The 25,365-nt window shown below is 32.0% G+C and overlaps 1 protein-coding gene across 2 annotated transcripts in view; it reads left to right on the top strand.

The window, feature by feature from the left end:
- The window catches only part of CAMSAP2_1 (Calmodulin-regulated spectrin-associated protein 2), a 68,675-nt gene that overhangs the window by 20,463 nt on the left and 22,847 nt on the right, over positions 1-25,365 (top strand). The window contains exons 5-8 of one of the 2 annotated variants that reach the window (XM_051209829.1): positions 4,695-5,174; positions 15,913-16,553; positions 19,429-19,504; positions 21,826-21,979. In XM_051209829.1, the coding sequence (XP_051075294.1) occupies positions 4,695-5,174; positions 15,913-16,553; positions 19,429-19,504; positions 21,826-21,979 (1,351 nt within the window). Of the gene's footprint in view, positions 1-4,694; positions 5,175-9,225; positions 13,079-15,912; positions 16,554-19,428; positions 19,505-21,825; positions 21,980-25,365 lie in introns of those variants that run through there. The other variant, XM_051209830.1, reaches the window with a different exon arrangement.

Below are 25,365 nucleotides of genomic sequence, written 5' to 3'. Positions count from 1 at the left end.
CGATCAACTATTAATTGGCCACTTCATATTTTAGTATACTATAAATCGATTAACAATGAACTTATTCAGATAACAGTCCATAAACCAGCCCGTAAAATCTTCCTTTAAGTATTGTTTTGTATTATATCGTTCTCAGTTTCAACACAACGTTTTATCATCACTTATCGAGTCATAAAGAATATAGAAAGTTTATTGATCCACGTTGATATTCCCCCTAGTAAGACTGTGAAAATGTAAATTAAATAATTGGAAACAATTTCTAGTTGTTTCTTTTAAAGGGAGAAACATGATAAAATTGTTTTGACTAATCCTATATATTATAATTTTCAATCTTTACGTAATTTATACACCTTGTTGTTTGATTTGCATTATTTTACGTTGGATTAGTTGTATTTCATAGTTTTTGGTGGATGCGACTTGTACAGAACAGTTTATCTTGTGCAGTAGAAATTAAATCACTAAATTATTGATTACATACAACTAATTTTGTGCCCTTAATGGTGTGTTACTTGACATTGCACTACCTGCCTATCAGTCATAAGATTAGTGTGATAATAAATTTTGTCTAAATCTCGTAAAAACTACCTATCTTTTTTGATGTCCCCAAATATTCAAACTTCGAACAAATCACATCGAGATACACTTTACTATGTTGTTTCAAGTATAAATAATGTGATTGAATCCTGACACTCATTTATTGTGTGGCGCTATTTGTGTATGAATTGTTTGTACTGTTTTTGACATGTACAATAAATTACCATTTAGTAGTTCGATAATATACATTGATGTGTCTTTAAAATTGATTTTAAATTAATCTTTCTCTCGGAAAATATTGGAATCCTCGATGTCACATTTCATTGAGTATCGGTTTGAACTATTCGGCGTTAATGTTCTTGCAATGTTGTCCTGAATGACCCATATTCTTATTCTTAAATCTCTTGGAAAGGTAATTTATGGAGCTTTCCGGACAACTAAGGGGGGAAATGCCCATTTTTAAATCTTATGGTTTGTACTCAAACATTTAACTGCTTCTATGAATAGGTCCTCAATATTTCTTTTGTTTTAGCTATTTGACTACTATTTAGTTATTTGTTCTTCACTTTGACACAAGTTTTAGATGATATTATTTAAGCCTCCGAATCTAAAGGTCTTTGGTTCAGTCCTCAAGCATGTTTATTGAACCTAGTGTTACGAAGTTAGAAACTGCGACAAACTAACTTCCTGGTTAATCTATAAATACTGTTGTCGAACAATTACCATATGTTAAATTTTTAAAACGCGTTTTGATCCTTCGTTTGTCTTTGTCTGAAACAGATTTAATAAATACTTTGTTTTTTATACATCTAATTTCATATTTTCTCCTTTGACTTACACCAAATTATGTGCCGTATATTCAGTTCATGGTAATAATAATCTAATTCTTCCAAGTTTTTTATTTCTCATCTTACTGATATAAGTTTGTGTTTGTAGATAAATAATTTATATAGTTGGAGAACTGTAAAATGTTTTTAATATATCAACTAATTTATATCCTGTCATGGTAATATTGTGCAGAAATGTAATGAGAAGTGTAAGAGTTCTAAGTATAACATAGGAGGTATGAAGCGATCATATAAACAATCAGCTTTATGTTATGTGTGAGAATAATTCATACAGACATCTTATGCGAACTCTTTGCAATCACTTTTTGAAACATATTTTGTATAGTGTACAGTTCAAACCATCTTCAGGTAACATTGCTCAGCTTATTTCTTCTGAATGTCCTTATTTATACTGAATGGCCTTCAAGTTTCTTTTCAGGTCAAATAAAATTTTACTTTCTTTCCAAATTTCTCGGTTATTTTTCTTCATCTGTGTATAAATGTGTTTTAAATTCATCACTGTAACTACTGTGCCAGGTATTTTCGTTCCAGTATAAGTTTAATAAATTCAAAGACTGATTGGTTAAGTAATTTCCAAGTTGTGGTAATTGATAGTCCATTTAAATTTTAAAAATAGACCTACTTTGTTGGACAGTTATAATCAGATAGATTCCTCATAAATGATGGAGATTTGTAGCTTAGGTGAAAACTTTTGTTTGTATTGTATTTTCTGTGCTGGATGAATTGATTTAGGAGTTTTCCATTTCTCTCGCTTTCTAATTCATGTCCTAGTTTCCCTGGTTCAATTTATTAAAGGAGTGAAATGGTGTTTATTTCGTTCACTATATATTTCCACAATTTAAAGATCCTTATTTATTGAACATAACTAAATTAGTAATATTTCTATTCTGCACTACATTACTCCCATACTAAGTGTTTCAATCGTCCTTTATTGTGTAATGATCATTTAAAAAAAATATTTATGCTATATATGATTAATATCAGATGGGTTTTTGTGGAGATTGTAGTAATTTCAATGGTTAAGATCATGAGTCAGTTGAAGCTAGACCACCATGGAAAACCTGGAAGCACTGGACGGCCGTTTCGTCCTATTGTGGGACTCCTCAGCAGTGCGCGTCCACGACCTCGCCCCTGCGAGATTCGAACCCAGTAGGTCCTGGGTTCGAATCTCGCAGGGGCGAGGTCGTGGACGCGCACTGCTGAGGAGTCCCACAATAGGACGAAACGGCCGTCCAGTGCTTCCAGGTTTTCCATGGTGGTCTAGCTTCAACTGACTCATGATCTTAACCATTGAAATTACTATATATGATTGTTTATATTCCATAATCTGGCGGCATATCAATGTGTTACTATCTCGATAAATTGCTTTATACGTCTAATAATTGTTTGGTTCTTATTTGGACGCTGAAAATCTTTTTAATCTTCTGTTCATATTAACTACTTCATATTACATATATGCATATACATTTAATCAATATTTGTGTTGCGTTTTTTTCTCATACCTTAAAAAAGGTATGAAAATCTTTGGTATACATCATTATTGTTAAATAATTGTGAATTTGAGATATTGTATGTGAATTACACATTTCAGTTTATTGGAAATTCATTATCTGAACCACTATTTCAAAATCTCTTTTTAATCAATGAATTCTCTATTTTTCTTCGAAATTGTATTGTTTCTGTGAGGTTATTCCTATGCGTTATATGTAATATATAAGTGCAATTGTGCTTAATTTGCAGTTAGTAAAGGGTAATCTTTTAGATTTTCCACTTGTTAATCATAACAAAGAGACAACCCCTATAAATGTATAGATGAGTATTTTAAATTTTATTGTGCTAGTGATCTGCAATGTCGATTTAATCATGAGTGTGCAATGCATGATTTATCATTGAGATTGAATGGCGATTATTTAGTAACAAATCGACTGGAGTTAAAATCATGAACTATTGGACGTTAGGTCTATCGTTTAAACTTATCGTGCTGCATGATATATAAAAATCTTAACTTGGGACCCATTATCTTCTGAGTTCCATTTGATTTTTTAAAATTATTTTCCAGCAATGAAAAACCTTTTTAACATCATATAAAATCCCATAAAGTAGTCGATTAAATATTTTGTTTTTTTTTTGGTATTTTTCATCTGTTCAATTTATTGAACGAGCCATTTTTGTTCAAATGTTTGACTTATGCACCGTGGTTCTTCTCGCGGATAGTGAATTAAAATGATCTTAACACCGAATGAAGTACTCCGACATTTAATGTATTGATTATATTTTACATCACTAATCCTCTGTTTTTTCCTATTTCCACCGGTTTATTCAAATTCACTCACCATTTGACACAAACGTTTACCAATACACATGGATGTAGCTGACCTTGTACTTCAAAAATATAAAACTATACAGAACCTGTCTAAACCACAGTTATATCATAAGATGCAAATTATTGTATATGAGTAACAAAAGATTTGAAATATAGACTAATTTTTTGATTGCAAATAATGAATATATACACTTGGCATTTCTTTGCTATCAATCAATTACATGATAGGTATATGTCGTAACCCTAAACTCTTCATGTAAAATTTATGTGCTAAACGGAGTAGTCGGTTGGAATTTTACAACATAATACTTCATGCATCATTAAGTTACACAGTCTATATATTTTGTAGCTATTCCATGATTGAGAGCTGTTACTTTGTAGTTAATTAAATTTTCTCAATTAATTGTCTATTTTACTAAGTTTTTGGATTTTGTATTTTAAAAAAAATTTATAGTTTTCTTTTCCCGGAAAGTTTCAACATTGAACGTTAATGTTTAATTATTGTTTACCAATTCATTCAATTAAGTCAATAAATTTATTTTTGATAATAAATTAATTTTCTAACCTCCAACCTTTCAATTCCTTTGTAATAATCAATCTCATGTAATAAATGATTCCTATATAATTGCAATTATTGTTTTTTTTCTCTACTTCTTCAAATTTGTTCCTTCACACCATTGACATTTTTTGTTTGTGATTCCTGTTGCATAAATCAATTATGTTTTTATTTAGTTCTTTGTTCTTAAATCTATCAATCAGCTGATATAAATGAGGCAAAACACCAAACCAATAATTAGAACTATTGAGTATTTATGTGTATATATATGTGTGTGTGTAAACATGCACACATTTAGTTGCGTGTATATGTACAATTGTGTTTCATAATTATTGAATTTTTTTTGAACGTCAGAACATGTTGATTCATGATATTTATTTATTTCCTCATTAACATGATTGTATTTTCTATATGTTTATCTCTTTTAATTAAGTTTACTTAGATCATTATTTATCATTGCTCAATTTATTGGAAACAAATACACTTAATATTGATACAATCAATTCTAATTTTCAACATGATCTATTCAAAGATGATATTGAAAATGTTCAATATATTCATAATTTAATTCAACAATTATTTAAAACAAATAAATTATTGGATGAATTCAATGCATTATTTACATCTATTACACAATTATTAAATCTTTATCTTAAAAAATCTTCAAATGAAAGAATTGGATTTGAAAAATATGATGATTTATGTCTTGTGATTAATATTTATCAATTGATTTATAACATATCTACTAATACTATTGTTACTAATAGTAGTCATTGTTATCATTCTAATTCAACTATCATCTCATCTAGTACTGGTGTCAACGTTGCTATTACTACTAGTGGATTAACATTAACAACAAATCCTATTCAAAGTGATATTGTACAATCAAATTATAATTCAAAAATACAAAACGGTTAGTGAAGTAATTTATGTTCCTTTCTTGTTAAATATAATAATAATGATTATTATTGGTTGAATCTCATGTGATTGTAGCATAAGGCTTCGCTGTACTTTTTTAAAATGTTCTTGATAAACAGAGATGGATGGTTGCTAGCAATGGAATCCAGGACTTGCGTTTCGTACTATTTGGGACTCAGCTGGATGTGTCTGAATCTTAGAGTCGATGTGTCTATCAGGATTTCGTAGCTTAGTAGATAATTCGATGGCATTTGGAGCGAACGGTACTAGGTTCGAGTCCTAGAGTGAACATTAACTCTGGGATGAAGCCGATGAGTCCTAAATAGGATGAAACGCTTGTTCTGGGTCCCACTGCTAACCACCATCCATCTCTGCTTATAATGCTTGTGACTTGGAATAATGTCGAGGCAATCCCCACAGGATGCATATATATCAATGAGAGACTAATAAATTTAAGTTCTAAACACCAATAGGAAGATTCAAACATACAAAACGCAACAAATTCTTGATAAGGTTTTTTGAATGTGTTCGTTAAATGGAATGTTTTTTTTTTCGAAAATAGTTTTAGTTTTATTACAAGTTAAAATCAAACTGATGTGGCGATAAATCCTTTTCGTCCATTGTCAACTATTCAACATTTTGACTTAGAGGTCTTCTGTTACCTAACTTTAAAATACATGAACTCTGTGTTCTGTGTAAATCACATGGTTTTTCACGCTCATATTTTCGTGCGTCCATGGAAAACTACTGAATTTTGTTGAGTGATTCAATAAAATTGTTCTACTCGTATAATCAGTAAAATTCTGATATGTATGAGCTCAATTATTTTGTTCAGCGAACTTTATTATTATCAACATTCCAAGATTATTTGAACAATGACATTATGTATAGAATTTTTTTGTCTCTCTTGCAAAGACCTTTCTGTTTTCTCGTTCACTACACGCTTAGCTGAGAATTGTTGAAATGTTGCAGTATTACTGTTGTTCTGTTATCCAATAATTATATTAGCTCAGCACTTGTTTAAACACAAATACTCATTTTGTATAACTACTATCACAGCGGTCATATTACTCGCATTCAGATTTGTATTTTCTAGTAAGAAAGGTTGATAACTAAATGAACTGGAGTGAAAAGCTAACAGAAAGTAATAAAATGAGTGCACCAAGAGTGTTTTTCGTGTGTAGTGAATCCAAGCTTCTGATGTTCTTTAGATTCTAAACTGCAAATTCTGTAGATTTTAACCAGATAGCATTTACTTGAATATATGGTTTGTTAAATAAATGAATGGTTTGTAAATAATCACTATATCTTTATATAATAATCGGTTTGATGTCTCTTGATTCTAATTTGATACTAGGTAAAGTCATACACTTGACCTAATCGAACATCCCTGTAACCTAATGTTTTCTGACAGTTGTTTTTTTATCAGCAAACGTTAGTTTGTGTTGAGCATCTGTAAAAACTGTAAAAGTTAATCATAAAAAATAATTTAAACTCTACATTGAAATGAATACTTCTTGATGCGTTCAATGGTATGAGCTTCGCGCCAACTATGCATAGAGTAGTTCTAGAAAATTGGCAATAACTTATGTTGTCCGTATATACACCTCTTATAAAACTTGAAAATAACTAGGAAGTTCATGCACATTTATACTCTTGTTACAATGACATGTAAGTAATAGTGTTGTACATCATTATATTTTTGCCGTAGTTAGAAATATGATTCAGTCTGTAACTGTCACGAACTCAGGATAATTTCTACAAATCAAATCCTCTCAAACTTCATACTGATTGGCACTTACTAATACTGATACTATATGAAGAAATCTCAGTTTGATAAGAGGTTATTAATAAATATTCATTTCTCCAGTGAACTTCGGATACCGAGGTAATATATATATATATATATATATATATATATATATATTACAGAGCTTCCCTTTCATATAAATCATTAACCACACTAAATGTAAAAACATTATAGTAAATTTCATTGGTACAACTATTTTATTTCTTGTCGATAAATACGGATCGATATAACAAGAAATAGGTATTAGACAAAAAGATACCTTCTTTCCACGCACTCAATATTCCTCTTGATTAATAATAACATTATATATATATAATATATTCAGCATGACTAAAATTTTGCAACCGAAAAAATCAAGCCATTCATCTAAAAAACCACGATAAACCATTTGCTTTGTTAATCACTGCTAAAAATAAGAGTCTATTCATCAGTCGATAAATTGAATGATATCAAGAAATAAAAAGTAGATTGGGTGTCGAAATATGTACATGTATGAGGGGAGGTTGTTTACATAACGATGTCTATGAATTATCTGTGAAAATAACAAGATGATCTTCTACTTACACTTATTTAAAATATTCAGCAATCCGGTTATAAACAGTTATATCTATTCATAGTTTAAATCACGAATTTATTTATTTATTTGAACACAAACCTTGGTATAAGGAGGCACCAAATATATACGCGCCACACTTCATTCGGACAGTAACTGACCTTCTGTAAAACTGAGATATTTACAACTGATTACTCACTTGGAAGTAAGTAATGTCACGTTTGTCTAATCCTTTTAGGTTGAACGAATTTTATCGACCAACTACAAAAATAGACCTCATATATTATATGATCAGTTATCAAGTATTGATATTAATTTTTTATCTATTTGAACACAAACCTTGGTATAAGGAGGCACCAAATATATACGCGCCACACTTCATTCGATTTGTGTGAGGGTTCAAAATCTTTTGCTAGCTTGGTTTGATTCCTTTTTCAGCAATCGACATCAAGTGGTTAAAATTAACTCTTCATTGTCTAACGCTCTCCTTGTTAGAAGTGGTGTAATACAAGGTAGTGTCTTAGGCTCTTTGCTCTTTTTGGTGTTTATCAATGATATTTGTGAAAGTTTTTGTGCGGGTAAGCCTCTTCTATATGTAGATGATCTTAAAGTAGTATATTCGTTTTCTCCACATGAGCTGAAAAATATGCAAAATTGCATCAGCATGTAGCTTAACAAGGTAGCACAGTGGTGCTTGAAACGGAAACTGGAGCTCAATACGGATAAATGTGGATGGACATGCTTCGGCGATACATCACTCAACCTAGACCTTACCATAAATTGAGAAGTGTTATCTAGGTTTCATACAGTAGTAGACTTAGGACTTAGGTACTCCCAGGACTTGTCGTTTACAGAACAGATATTGAAACAGACCGCTAAGTCTCAACGTCTTGTAGGTTACATAACTCGAAACCTTCATAACAATGGGTCACGTATTTTAATGTACAAAGTTTTTGTTCGACCACTTGTAGAATATTGCACGTTTATCCTTAGCAGTGCGCGCATAAAGGATAAATTAAGGCTGGAATCAGTACAGAGGCGACTTAAACTTCATATTCTTGGAGCTGATTGTACCTTAACTTATAATTCTAGATGTAATAAACTTGGGCTAGACCCTTTATGGAAGAGGTGACTCAAACTAAATCTTATCTTTTTCTTCAAACTACTTAATAAACTATCCTTTACATCCAATCACGTGATTCAATATGCAGAAACTTCTCATTGTTACATCCGTAATTCCTTGACGCTAGTGAAAAAAACTTATTCTAAATCATCTCTTTATATGAATGGCATTACCTGTAAATTTTCTAGACTCTGGAATGACCTACCACAATCTATCCGTACGATAGAATCACTCCCATTATTTGTTCGCTGCATCGATGCATACTGCTCCTCTGAAAATGCATTGAATGGTCTAGCACCTATAAGTGTATCTCATTCCACAAGTGATATTTTAGGAACTTTAAGTTTTTAGCCATCTTTATTAGTGAATCCCCTAAGTGAAACCACCCACTTGCTGTCACTTTATGTTAACACCGTCCCCAGCAAGTTTAACTAATCTGAATAACATCAACAGTATATCACTGTGTCACATGACACATGCATTTTGGTAGACCTGATTGACATATTTTGGTAATTACTGCTTTGTTGTTCCGTGCTCTGCTTTCGTTTTAATTTCTCTAGTTGTGGATAATTGTCATTAATTCGATCTGGCACACGAAATGACCTTAATTACTCCATTCATAAATCAACAGGCTGTCCATTTAAGAAATATTAAAAACTCCCGACTGATGCATTGGATCGCTGTAATACATGTACTACTTAAACAACTACTGAACTAATATACTTAAAACATTCTTCTATCACATGTTTGTTCTCTACATCTAATGTTACTATTTATATCAAATTGATCATGCCTGTAAACTGACATGAATTCTGTAATTATTATTTTCAGAATACATTAATTATTATTATTATTATGTTAATGGTTGCCGAGACCTCATCATTACATGACTTACAACTACCGGTACTCCAGGTAATCCCAGGATAATTGAAATTCTCAGTGATAACCTGAGCATCAAAGTTTAGAGCAGATGCATGTATGAATGCATTGATAATAAGCGCATTCCCATTATTCGAACTATCAAGAACTCTGTATATACTTCCACAGAGTAGTCTATGATTCTGGGTTTTGACTGATATCCAGACTGATTCTGGTAAACTATACAAGACACTGTCTTCAACTATATTATTTGTTAGGGTATCCAAATCATATATAATTCAACCACCTCCTCGCTTAGTTTCTCTGTCATAGCGATAGAGTCGATGGTTCTTGATATTTATTTCTGAATTAGATACTGCTTGAGAGCACCATGTTTCAGTGATAAGTATGAAAGAAGGTTTGGTTAGAAAAGCTAGTGTTCTCAAGGCTGAAATTTTGTTGAGAAGTGAACGTGCATTGATAGGTAATAAGTTTAAAAAGGCAGTATGGAGTGTAAGAAAAACGAGAGCTTCCCTATCGATGTTGTGTTTTTTAGATTTGCATAGACTGGTTTATTATGTTTGACTGATCATATGCGCTGTCGCTTGAACAAACTGTAGGGCTAGTGATACCAGGGATTTTATAAAAATCAAAATATCTTTTAAATTTTCAGTCAGGTTCGGTTGAATTTTTATCTAAAACCTAGTAGTTAAGTAATGGATTAACTTATCAGGAAAAGTTGACGGTCTTTTAAGTAAAACACGTGTAATTATTGGGTCATACTCTTAATTTTCTTTTCACTTCATACACGTAATTATCCATTCACTGTACTTATAAGAAGGTTATCAGACTATTGTTTTAATCAATACAGTTTAAATTCGAGATTTTTGGTATTCTTTCCAAAACCGTTTTCTCAAGAAATATCAATTTGTCATAAGTATCTTATTTCTTTCTACAACCAACTATGTGATAGCTAGCGCAGTAGCTTAGCGCATCAACTGCGCAATTAATTACCTCTTATTATTGATTATGTAGTAACAAGAGTAAAAAAATCGTTTTGTGTGTAGGCTAAGATACTGCTCGGGCCCATAGACCGAGGCAGGTGGTTTTCTTAAGGAGCCACTTCAGGGGCCTTTGGCTCAGGAGTTTAATCTAAAAGTCAATGAAACATCTTCAGGAGATGTGGTTCCTTGGTACCCGAGTACAAAGGTTAGATTCACCTGCCATTCGATTCTTCATGATCCTGGGGCCCATATGCACCATTAGTTTGTAATCAGAGTTTTCCAACTCCGTATCCACCGATCCGGTTTAAGCGCTTTTCGTCAACCTTTCTATAAACAACATTCCCGTCACCAGTAGGATTTCCCTGACAGTGTTTATATACATGTGACCATATGAGAAGATTTCGAAAAGATAACATTACGTTATTTTATTTTGATCTATTATATTCTCCAATATACATTTAACCTTGTTTGAATTTTCGGTTCGAACTTCAGTTAGTATTTGATTATTACCCATTAAATATTTGCATTATCGGCTTCCAGTTCATTTAGTAACTTCAAAGGATGATTCCCGAAGTTCCATGTGAATTTTAAATCAGTGGACCCTGAATTTGTCGGGCGTGAGATAAAACACGTGATAACCAACAATGGTTACGTAATTTCATAAATTAATTGAAGACAGGACTGTATACGTTTGAAGGCTGATCCAGTTCAATGGTCAGAATGTGTAGGTTCAGTCTCTAGCAAAATTGTGGGTACTCATTGCTGAGGTATCCTTTACAAAGATAAAACGGCTGTCCATTATTTTTTTAATAACTTGTTAACCAAAGTCAGTTCATGATATGAAACTTTAAGTAGTTTTTGTTAGCTTTCAATCCTATCTTTCGAAACTAGTTTGTTTTTATGTAGTCACAGTTTCTGCCTAAAAGTTGTCGTTTTTCAAATTTCACTCCTTATTGATAATTCAATCAATAAACAGAGACAAGTTGTTTGTTATTAACGTCCTTAAAAATTCGAATATCACTAAAGACATGTAAGGATATGTTGCCTTCCTAATTATAGTTTGTGCGACAATAGTAGTCTGTTGTCGATTACAGATACATTTCAGGAAGATACTTTTGGATCTAGAAAAAAAACCTTATCTTTCGAAGGATTTAATTCAATTCAGTCTCTACTTTTATTGTAAATATTACAAAAATCTCAAGGTTTTATAAAAATTGCATTAGTATTATAAATTTGGTTCCAATTAAGTCATCCGATCTATGACAATAAATCTGTAATTCTGTAATTTCTTTTAAGTTGTGCTACTTTAAGAGTTATACCCAGTTTACTGTTCTCGTGGTGTTGTTGCCGAGGTACTCCTACTCATAGCCTTCTCGTGACAGGGGTGTTATTTACGAAATTGAGAGGAACAAAAGTGAATGTCCGGCACTTTAACCGGGTCGGCGGATATGGAGGGTCCATCTAGGAGAGTTGGAAAACCATGATTCTAAACCAACGGAGCAAATGAACTTCACGATCGTGAGGGAACAAATGGAGTATGAAGTTATTGTTAGTTACCGGCTACCATGGGACTACATCTCCTAACGTTGCTCCACTGCCTTGTGGATTAGACCTCTAGGTCAAAGGCTCGGGCAGTATTCGCCTAAGAGAACCACTCGATTCGGTTTGGGTGTCCGGATAGAATTTCAACCCTCACACAAATCGAATGAAGTGTGGCGCGTATATATTTGGTGCCTCCTTATACCAAGGTTTGTGTTCAAATAGATAAAAAATTAATATCAATACTTGATAACTGATCATATAATATATGAGGTCTATTTTTGTAGTTGGTCGATAAAATTCGTTCAACCTAAAAGGATTAGACAAACGTGACATTACTTACTTCCAAGTGAGTAATCAGTTGTAAATATCTCAGTTTTACAGAAGGTCAGTTACTGTCCGAATAGTGTAGTGGTAACATTGCAGACTATGAATGTTCGTGACGCGGAGTCGGATTTCATAGAAAATATCAGTTTCTTCGAGATTATATGTATATTTTGCTTGTGAACTTCAGGTCCAAGTTTTCCTATCTACTATCTTCAACCACTGCGACGTCGAATCACTCACTTCAGCGATCGAATAGCAGCTTGATAAACAGAATTCGATGAATGCTGAAAAACCAGACAAACATATCATGTTGGTCACTACCCAGTCATCAACCTATTGTAAATAATTCATCTTTAACAAGTCTTCGGTTATTATACTTTTTATTGCAGGTATTCTAATGTTATTCACGACAATAGTAATGTAGTGAACGAAAACTCAGTTGGAGATAGCTAATTTTTTGTTTAATGCAAAATTACAGAGTGCTTTCGCAAAATATAAAAAAACCCACATGCTTCATGATTCTTTCAATCCCTCTGTTATTACAATTACTTTCCGCCTACAAGTGGTGCTACCTATTACTTATATCCGCCAACATAAATAGCATACACCACAGTGGTAATATTCCACATGTGTGTATATAGATTTCATGCTCTTGTTATTTTTCTATAATAATCAATACTCTTCTCAATTTTTCCGTTATTTTATATGTGAATTTTTGTTTTTATGCAAATGTGTGTAAATTAGTTTATTTGTATTTGTTAATATTTCATTATTTGATTAATATTACTATCATTGATTTATGTATTATCTGTATATAGTTTCCATTGATAGCATCATTATGTAATAAATTTATATTTCTTCTCTTAGCTATTGATACATTAAGATAGAATAAATACTTGTCTGTTACTCTTGTGTAGTTTGTAAGTACAAATATATCAAGCATGAATATCATTGTACATTGTTTCCTTTCCTGTAATTAAAATACCTTGTTTAAAGTTATTTATCGACTAGCCTATTCATTATATATATGGTATAAAGCTGTACGTACACTGCTCACTAATATATAGATAGGATTAGTGTTAAGCGATAGGTTATTAAAATATACATTAGTCTTATCAGTTTCCTTTTATTCTTTATAAATTATTAGTATTCTCATAAGGATAAAGTATTTAAATGTATTGTTTATAAGAGTCTATTATCATTTCATTGTTTGTTTGGTTAATTTTTGAGATTATGTTTCATACTGGAATATTTATATGAACCATTAGTCTTCATTAAAATTAGTGTTATTGAAAAATTCAGTGCAATGTTTAAAAACGCTAGTTATCTGGTATGTTTCACTGTCAATGTTCAATTTTAAATCAACATATAACATCTTTTACTTCAATTAATATGAAGGGAAACAAGATTTCGCGGTTTGTTCAATGGCATTCATACCCTCAGAATACAAATATTTGAAATTTTATGTTTTTAAAAAGGGAATTCATAGACGATAATTTGGATATTCCTGTTAACTTTATAGATTTGTTTGTTCATCCAATAAATAAGTGAATTGAGATCACAAAACTCTTATTAACATAATTTTGGATACCATAATCTTATCCCCTTTTAAATAAACCCTGTTTTTAGGGTGATACATATCTTCTATTCGTTTGCACTGTTCAACACATTTGTAACTGTCCTTATACGTCATGTTCTTTATTTACTCTAAACAAGTGGCTTACATTAAGTCACGGAATGTCAGAAATACAATTTTCTACTGATAGAGATATAACATAAATATATTTTATAGCAGCTCACGTACAATTGAGTTTGTTTGTTGAAAGTATAGAGTGCAGAAGTCTCTTCATCTCCGTAGCTTGCTGCGTTGAGTTCGACGGCGGCAGGCCCACTACTTTAGTGACCCCGGATCTGACTCCAGTGAGATCGTTTTTGATCGCTATTGAGATATATATATATCATCAATCGTCGTATATAATTATCGACTTAGATCGCATTAGTGAATAACGGAATTAAATAAGTCAAATACGAGGATGGATTTTCAAATACATATATTTTGTACAATCGTTGATCGGAAGAGATAATCAGAGAGACGTAGCGAAGGAAGCGAAGAAGAGAGGGTGAGACGACGCGCAGTGGAGAAGGCATATGAACCAATTTCCTTTTAACCAAGCGTTAATCAATAGTTATAGTAACACAAAACTAAGCTTCAGACATGTGGTGAATAAGATAAGAAGGGCACACGTACGTTTACATAAAAACAATCACGGTTGATAAGTGAATAAATAATAAGGTCAAAATGTGACTCAAGGAGAATGAATAGATTGGCCCGTCCGAAATCTAAAATAAGGTATATGGGCTTAACGTAATAACCGACACCACAATTTATTGTTAACCTTCTACTCAATGTTCAATTTAATTGAAACTGTCAAGTCTAACCTATGCATTGATACTATTGTTTTTAGGTTGTAAGCAGCTGAAAAAAATCTATGAATTAAACGAATTATTATTATTCTTTCTTTATTAGAGTTTTTTAATGGAGAAAACATACCATGAAATTAAATTGTATTTTCATTTTATAAATCCTAAACAGTATTCCGCTTTTAAGTTAAATTGTATTGTAATCTCATTCAATGACATTTTCATCGTCAGTCGATTATTCTGTTTGTTTCATTCAAGAATGCAGCGTAAGTTACTGTTGCCACCAAACATTTGGTCCCCCTTCAAAGGTGTTTAATTATTCTTTTTTTTCATTCTCTTACAAATTGTACTCATTAATTCAGTGTAAAATGTGTTCAGTTTAGTAAATAAAGTTCAAAGCTTTTGTCCATAAAATAGAACATTGTAAGTTATGAAATAAAACTTATTGAACAGTTATTTGTCTCCTTAAAATGTTGGTTCAAATTATTATATAGTTGTGATTCTTCAGTGATACAAATTTTCGACATTTTTCATTTTACGAAACATGTATGTTTCATACTTTCTTTTATCATCACCATAAATTATGATAGCGATCTATAAATCAATCCCAGTGTTCTTATTCCGTTTCTCATCATTTACAATCAATGTAAGTATATTTGTATGTAGGACTAAATTAAATCTTTTTAAAACTTTCTAAACTGTTATGTCCCGAATCTCATAATTGCGCAAATACACTATATTTTCCTTTTCATGTTGAGTTTTAAAACTATGTTATATTTTTGTATTCTAGTAATTTATCCTTTTATCTCGAATCAGATTGTCTGTACTCAGTCTTTTCCACTGGTGTTGATACACTTACCACTACTGCTACTACTACAATTGCAATTCGCTGTGCTAATATGATGTAGCAACTTCATCTGATCCGCATGTATACCTGGTTCTAGATTGCGTATAGCTAAATCAAACATTTCTTGTCTATCAGTTTTTGGTAATCAAGGATTTTCAAATAATTCATATTATACTACCCATTATTTTATTTACTTTCTTTTTAATTAGATGTTTTCTTTCCACGTGTTTCTTTCTATTTTGATTTTTTAGGAGTTTTACGCAATTTAGTTCGTGCATCTGGCACTGTTGCTAAACCTGCAATACCAGCCCATCCAAGCAATCAACCTATTCCTGTTGTAAATCAATCTACTGTAGATCAATTAGTTAGCTCGCCTATTAGTTTAGTGAGTCATACAGAAACTATGATTGATGATAATAGTATTACCACTGCTGCTGCTGCTACCACTATTAGTAATATGAAATCTGATGTAGATACACATTCCATTGATTTTGATAAATTAAAATCTAATAATAATGTTGACAATTCTTTGATTTCTAGTAATAATACTACTAAAAATGTCTACAATGTAACCAATGATGGAACTAATGATTTATTAACTGATATTGCTCGTGTTGCATTCGATCGTAGTCATTCCACACCATGTAAAACTGTTATTAACAATGAGGATAAATTATTACAACAACAACAACAACAGCAAATAAACACTTCAACGAATGGTCATTATTATCTAAATAAGAAATATTCTAAATTAGACGTTGATAGTAACCCTGTTAATCAATCTACTGCAACAAAAGAAATAACTACAATATCTGACACCACTACTAATGCTATTGTTGACGATGATATCCAATCATTTAAGCGTAGCTCCCTATATGTCACATTTAATAAGGTGAGTGCTTTTATTTCCTTATTTTTTTGTCTGTTGAGATCACAATTTCTGAACTATTTTGGCATGTGATATGTACAATATGACAACCTAATTCGTGAAATAATACTGCTTTGTTTTGATGTAGATCATATTCTCTTTTTTAATCACATTAAGATAATATATTGACATATCTCCATTTGGTCTGTTTTTACATGTCCCATCTTCATTGATCAGTTGTTGATTGCTGAGATAGTGTGACTAGTTTAATCAGTCAGTAACAACGTATAACTTCGTACGTACGTATATCAGTGATTCACATATCGTATTCCGGAGAAATTACTATTCTTTACACAGGTTTGACCAAGCAAGAAGTCATCAGCATCTATTAGTTCGAAGCCTCATACTGAAAATTCAACTTTTCCACGTTTTCTCATTTATAATTATTCATAATAAATAGAATATGATTACAATTTACACCTGACTGATCAGTCGAGTAATCCAGATTTTTCGGCAAGAAGTCTGAGTGAAACAAAAGAAGTAGAGGTTGTAAAATAAACACATATTGTGTGTGTCAGTCATCAGTAACAACGTAGAACTTCGTACGTACGTACATCAGTTCGAGTTGCCACACCACATTAGCACAGAGATGCAGTGGTCGATTCAAATCCCGTAGTGCTAGAGGTAATAAGAGTATAAGCAGTAATCAGGAAAATTAGTGTTCGGAGATGTTATTTAAGGAGTATAATACAGTGAAATAAATTCAGGAAGAGAAAAAAACAGATACAAGGAGGAATAAGGAGATCAAAATTTGGGAGAACACAAAGAGTGGATGCACCTGCGCCATTGCAAACGATTTTGAGCCATGTCATTCAGGGTCTCTAACCATCGATTGCTATCGTCTCGCGGATCCCAACCAGGTAGTCTAAACCTACCAACATAAATCAGTCCACTTGTCAGTGACTTCATGGACTTGTGCCATGTTTTGATTTGGCTGCCCCTAGCTTTTTTCCAACCTACTCCTACACCAGAAAACATCCCACTTCGGGGCAGTCGGCGGTTAGGCATATGTAACAAGTGTCCCAGCCATCTCAACTGATGAAGTTTCACTACTTCATCAATTGATTTGCCATCCTTACCTAGTACCCGTTTCCTAACAACTGCATTACTTACTCGATGGTCCCCGGATATACGAGCAATATTTCAAAGACACCTATGATCAAATACTAGTAACCTACGAATATTCCCTACTCTTACCAGCCATGTTTCACTGCCATAAAGTAGGACGGAACGAACTGCTTCGCAGTAAACACGTCCTTTGGTTGATAGATGGATATCTCGCGTACGCCATAAATGACGCAAGTTGGTAAAAGCTAGTCGAGCCTTCTGTATCCGTGCTGAGATTTCATCACACACCAGACCACAAGGGCTGATGAGACTTCCCAGATAAGTGAATCGGTCGACACGCTCAACTACTTCACTCCCTATCATTAGTTCGGGTGTCGATGCAACCCGATCCTGAAGCAACATTTTGCATTTCGAGGGGAGAATCACATCCCGAACATGCTTGCATTGTTGCTTAGAGTGGTCAGAAGACTCTGCATTTTGTCAGCATCTTCACCAAATAGAACTATGTCATCGGCATATTCCAAGTCAACAAGTGAATCTTCCAGTAGAATTTTAACCCCTGTAAATTTAGATGAGGAGATTGTTATCTCTAAAAGTACGTCAACGACAAAGTTGAACAAGAATGGAGTGGACAGCCCTGATGAACACCACTTGAGGTAATCAATTCTAACGACAGTTCGCCTACATTTTACAATACATGACATACCATAATCTATTCATTATAAGAAGCAATGTTTTATAATTTTCTGAAAATTTTCAGAACCTCTTCCATTTTCACTTGTTATTGATCTGCATCTTGTAGACCAGTGTACTAAAGTTTGTTCTTAATATTAGCTAAGCAGAGGTGATTCGTGTAAAACACCTTTTCTTATGTTCTTTGCTGAAAATGACTGTGGTCCGCACAAACGTGATGGAATGGAAATCCAGAAGTATTATCACTGTTTTACGTGGTTTACTTTTCTTATTACAAGCTTTTAGTTCACTATGTCTAACGATATTTCATTTCCCATTAGAAAACTAGCATACTTCCTACACATAGTGATTATCATGCATTTTCTCTTTGTTCAAATTGAGCTAACTGCATACTTAACTATGACATAAATAACTAAATTATATATTAAGGCATCATATTCATTGGTTTACAAAGTGTAACCTAATTCTCACACAACTTCTAGACTATTGGGTCGGCATCTAACTGCTTATAGGTTTTCAGTGGTGCTTTAAGCTAGATCGATCCATGATTTCAATGATAGTTAACAGTCTTCACAACCTCACACTGACAACAGATAAATAGTGGTTAGGCGAGTATTGTCGTCCTGTTGAAGTGCTCTACTCTTTCGTCACTTGTCTTCTTGTCTTTCCTGGTAGTACTAAACCTAATCCTTGTTAAACTCCATTTTAATGACACCACTTATCTCCTCTTTGTGTTTGATTTCCTTATACTTCGTTTCGTTAACTAAGATCAACAGAGCTGTAAGTATAAAAACAACAATGATAAAAATTAATGCATGTTAACAAAATATATTTTATCCCTCATTTAAAAATATTAGCGTGTTCCGAATGAAACGGGTTGATCGCATAACATTTTCATTTTTAAGTACTAAATAGAATTCGCTAAGATAAAAAAATGTAGAGAGATCTAATACTTAGCGCATATAGCTCGTGTTTTTGTCACTGTAGAAGTCGGTTATGAACTTTTGGCTTGGTAGGCTTATACTCCCTCATTTCCACAAATTTATGTTCTGTTATTTCTCATTTCTATTTATTTTAGCGCCCATCTCCTTGTCTTTCAAGTAAACTGCCATCGATTGGCAGTCTGTCACAACCAAATAATCCATTAAAGCGTCGTAAGTGTGTGTCCTACCATTTGTTTCAGTCTTTTTAATTTATCGTCCCGCCCACAATCAACAGTCATAATCTCATATATTCAAACTGGAATCTACATGTGTTTAACTTTATACATTTGACTAGCCTAACGAGATCTAATTATTTAGTTATTCTGATTATTTGGTTATCAGACTTGTTTTTCTCTTAGTAACTGAACGTAAGTGACCTCTCAATTCTAATTACATGAAATTATTATTTACATAATTGATAATACTTGGAGTTCCTATTGTTTCAGCTAGCATTCCAGTTACTCTTGCTTCAAAAGTTAAAAATACAAAGTATAGATTTATGTCCTTAAAAAAAAGTCAAAACTTACTTTAGTCATTTTCTGCCAATATTAGTTAAAAGATTTTGGCAGTCATGTTACCTCTAAACTAAAATCAAAGAATTTGTATACACAAACATGCATTCACCTGCTTGGCTAAATCGATCCACAAGTGATGTTCGTACATCAGTTTTATGTCTGTAACTGTGAGTTCGTGTATCTGAAATAGCAATAATGCATTCATAGTTAATAATAACAATTAACAGGTATGAAAATTGAATAAAACTATATCGTTGCCTAGTAGTCGATTCCCTACGATGTGTAACTCTGTTGCAACATCAAACCATGTAAGTTAGTGTTAGCCTTTCGAATTCTGTCGTAAAAACTCACTCGGTATTGAGTATTAGACATCATCGTGATAATGCTTGTAAATTTGTATTTAAAACTAAGTCTATCTTACTATGATATAAGAACTTTCGTCTAAATTTGATCAAAGAGTTTCACAGTATCTGGGAACCGAGTTGATGTGAAACAATAAGGAGTATTTGTAAAATCTCAGTGAATGGATTTGAGGTAAACCCAACGTTTCACCTAGCAATCTGGTCCAAGCTTTTTCAAGGAAATATAATCAAACATCAAAATTATCGAATATTCTATAAAAACTACATATGTTATTCAATATTTTTTCGTAAGGCGCATTGTGGAGATGCTCGTTGACTTTTCTTTTATGAAAGAAAATTATTTATAACAACAGTGGTGTTTCCCTTGTCTGCCCTCATAATAACAACTTTCCTGTCTTTAATTAACTGTTTTGGAGCATACATTTCTTCTTTAGATAGATTAGTGGCATTCGGTTTTTGTCTTAATAATGCAGCTGAAATTGTACACCTCACTACGTTCGCTTGATCATTCGATACATAGTTTAAATCAGGCTCTATCAATAATAATAATTTCAGAAGCTAACAGTCGTGGTCTGAAATCGAGACCTTTTTAATTAGTGATAGTTCATGTTAATTTAAAAGTCTGTCAGATAGATTCACTATTATTTACAAACATATTCTTCCTCCTTAATACCTTATTATGAGTTCATATCATTGTCTTATATTTCATTAGTCTTTCCGTTGTTATGAATTTGGTGGTCATTGTGTATGCTTTTAGTGGTCGACATAGTTTGACAATGTATTTATTTAGTGTTTATTCTAATATCTACTTCAAATTGACAACCAGACAGACGTTTCATTAGCCATCATATGATAAGTTTATCTTTGATACTGTCCACAGTTTGTTAACCTAATTCCTTAGTAGGACCAATCAGATAACTAGTCAATTCTATTACTGCTTTCTGAGCTAAAAACATTTTGTTTATTAAATTACAGGCAGTCATTTACGGAAAGATATTTTTGAACAAGTCTATATTTCCTATGTTTTCTAATTGATGCCTGTGTAACTGTCTTACTCTAATTTACTTTACATCTTATCTCATATATCTAGTAACCTTTAAAGATATTACATTCATGATATCACCTTGGTATCGGAATTTAAGCTAGCAACACAATAACAGGATGAGGCTTAGGTATTCCTCTACGTCCTAGCCCAGCTAACTAGAGGAAGAAAACCAGTATTGCAGGCAAAATATTCCACAAGCAAATCGGAAGAACAAATAGCAAACATTCAACTCATGAGTAACATATACAATACGAAAATGTCGTTGATAAGCGTCACACAATAGCTCACTAAAAGAAGAAACGAACTAATGACGTTTAAGATCCAGGTAGGAAATAAAAACTGAAGAAAATAACGGGTACTTTTTGGCGCGAATACAAATTCTTATTTCCATAATTAAGTCACAAAAATAAGTTTACCGAGTGATTCCTAGTGATCTAGCATCCTCAACAAACTATTTGTAAAAATCTATTGATTTCCCACGAAAACTAACTCACTTAATCTTGAAGATTGTTCATCTTATTCGTTAGTGTAGTATGTTATTTTTGTGTTTTTTCATGTTTTTTTATCTAGTTGGGACAAAGTCACCTCGAGTGAATTCTGTCACTAATGTTAATCTTTCACAAGTTACTCTGCCTTCATTACGATCAGAGTTTGAAAAGCGTAAACGTTCAATGTCCACTGTGACGGCTGCAGATGTAGATCAAATTTCAAAAATCCATGATGAGTAAGATTAATTTTTATTCAGTACCTTTAATTATACCTACGTTTTGGGTTAGTTTTTTCAGCTTTGTAGATTATCCGAATTGAATGATAAAATATAAACTTGGACATTTCATAGCATAGACCTATGTACTAGTCGATTTTTCGCTTCGGATAATTGCCTTAAATGTAATGAAGCTCAGTCTATATCATTTTGAATAACTGCACTTTACTTTGATATGCATTCTGTATCTTTCAAAAGTAAAATCCTACTTTATAATTGGCTTGTAATAATACCTATAAATGATATAGTTACATGCATTGACCACTTCAGTTATTTTACGTCCAGTCCTGGTTGGTTAGAGTCTAATTAAATCATGACATTGATGCAAATACCTTCTATAAACTCTACACATTACGTTAATTAAACGTATGTTTGCTTATCAAAAACGTATACACTGCGCAATATACCGTCTTCCATGACATTAATGGTGTGAAACATAACGTTGTAAAATAGCTAGTATGGGTAGATTGGAGTTACTCGGCCATACCACCATTTATTACGTCTGTCTGAACTACGGGAAGATCAATGTTAGTATCCAGCCAAGACTACTAGATAAAAATGATGAGTTGTCAAATAAATCTTTAAACCTTCACGTTTAGCGATGTCCCATGTAGGGGATCGTGGGTGCACACTGCTGAGGAATCCCATACTACGATGAAACGGCCATCTAGTGCTTCCAGGTTTCCCATGATGGTCTAGCTTCAATTGATTCATGAATTCAACTATTAAATTACTATAATATCCACAAAAGTGTTTTTAATCAGGTACTCTACTGAAATTTTACTATGAACATTCCAGTAATCATCATAATAACAACACGTGGACATGTATACTAATTAGGTATATTAATCAATAAAAAATATTCTCTTTTTACTATTCTGTGTCTATTATTATTCAGGAGAAAAAAACAAAAATAAAATGAGCGCGCATTCTCTCTTTCTCATGCGTGTACATACATACACAGATCACATGTTCTACTTGGTTTTTTTTTTTCTGAACCATTTCTTTTCTTGATTAGATCATATGGTTTGGAGAGAAATATGTTATAGAACTTTGAGTAAAATTTCACATCAGTCATCATTTATAATAAATAAATAAATTAAAAAACATAAAGAAGCAAAGTTATAGGTTGTGTATTTACAAATGTGTCCTTTTTTTAAATTTCTTCTACCAAAATGGTTAACACTTGAAAATATAAAAAATTTTCTTGGCAATTATTACTTTTTTTTCCGATTACAAGAAAAAAATAACCAATAATCATATAATAGGTAACTTTGTTTATTTTATGTGATCCCTAAAACTTGACAGTAACTATCTGAATAGTTTTATTAATTTATTTTAAAGATATTCACAATATAAATTTAATATGAATACAGAAAACGGATTATTGAAATCATTCATCAATTGTATTAAAATAAATAAGATATAACTTAACTGGGTTTTTGTTTTCTTCTTTCAAAAATGACAAATTCTTATAAATAAGTTAGTATAAACACGTTTTCAACTAAATCAATAAACTAGTTACCATTATTATTAATGATTTTTAAGTTTGACTGATCTCTACTTATAAAACTATGATCTTGAGATTATTATTTTTTTAATCTGATATCTTTGTTGGTAGTTTAATCACTATGCTGATATGATAATTAGATTTTATCAGGGAATAAAAAGTTATCCAAATGTTCACTAATTTCATACACATAGTTCCCTTTATTATCTTAAATAGAGCAAGAACAAAGATTGGTGCAGAATAATATGAATTCATTTTATTTTGTTAGATTCTCATCAGCTGCTTACGATCTAAAATATTTGAAAATCAACATTATTACAGATATTGACATATTTATACATAAGAGTGTGATTAAGGATTAATACATGTGTATGATGATGTAGCAAAGATTCAGATAGAGTTAATGAGCTCATAAAATGTTTGGTTCGAATAAATAAATAAAGTTAGAGAGGGAAAGTTCTGGAACATTGGAATAGTGATTAGAACTCATGAAAATAGATTAATGGTAATAAAGTATATATGAATTGAAATCAATCATTTATGTATGATGTAATTTGAACTTCAGAAAGAGTTGCAATAATGACGCAATAAATAAATAAATAGGAGCAAATGAATAGAAAGGGTGGCGGTTATTGTTACCAGGGTAAAGAAAGATTTATTACTGTCTCTTTTTGTATACATAGATCTGGTTTTAAACGTTTGATTGCTAACGCTTCAGCGAATTTCAAAAGGTTCGAGTTTGATTGTTTGTTAATCACCTTGAAGGACTTCACTAATTATTTGATGTTATTATAAAAATCTATTATGTAGCAAGATTGAAATCATTGACATATGAACTTTTGGGTTTTATAATCAGTTATTAATTATAAGATGGATGTATGTATGACTTGGCACAAATTATACAGCTAACCTAATTGCCATATCCCATATCAATGGGAAGAAGAAAATAGAATAAAATATAAAAACAAAACAATGAAGTGATAAGGGATAGTAAAAGTTTGAAATATAAACTATAGTTAGTAAAAAAGAATGAAACCAGAATGTATAGTGTTGTCCAGCACTGTGTATCAATATATGCCACTGACTTTACATGGATAACATAATTACAGTCTCTTAATCATATTCATCGTTTTACTATGAACCAATCACTAAACATCTTCAACCCCTGATCGAGGTTACTGTTCAAACCATAAATTAATAAAGCTATTTGTTGTGAATAGTTAAAGAATCAGTTAAACTAATGATTTTTATCATATCACATTCAATACAGTTCATTAATTCTTTGATTTTTTTTCTTAACAATAATCTATTCATATTGTTTTTCATACGTTTTCCCAAAACTAATGCAAAATGTTCACTGAAGTGTAAAAATGTCAAATGAGTAATCGATTATTTCAATTGAACACTGAAAGTTATTTCAGTGTATAATTTTCAAATCAATAGAATATTGAACGCGCCAATATGCGTTAGGTTAAGTGTGTATTCAATGGTTATAGATGATTGATTTCAAAGTGAAATGTTATGGTTTCTTGAATTAGGCTACACAGTGTACAATTGAAGTAGTGATATATTAGTTAGTCATGTATTCTCAAGCATTAGGTTGTAGGTTCTGAACCTCGCTCCATATATTTTCCTTTGAAAAGCTTCATAGTATCGTTAGCTCTCATACAAAAACGGTTCCTCGAACACAGGTGTATAAACCTTTGCGTGGTAAATAAAATCGGTTTGTTTCGCATTTTATTTACCACAATACTTGGATGGGACTAGTTTTGAGTTTCAGTAGTTTTTATCCAATCTCGTATAAATGAATTATTGTCAGAAATTTTTTCCAATGGTT

The sequence above is a fragment of the Schistosoma haematobium genome, chromosome 1, assembly GCF_000699445.3.
Source record: "Schistosoma haematobium chromosome 1, whole genome shotgun sequence".
NCBI classification, from domain to species: domain Eukaryota; kingdom Metazoa; phylum Platyhelminthes; class Trematoda; order Strigeidida; family Schistosomatidae; genus Schistosoma; species Schistosoma haematobium.
The sequence above is the reverse complement of the archived record's forward strand: the minus strand, read 5'-3'. Positions and strand labels throughout refer to the sequence as shown.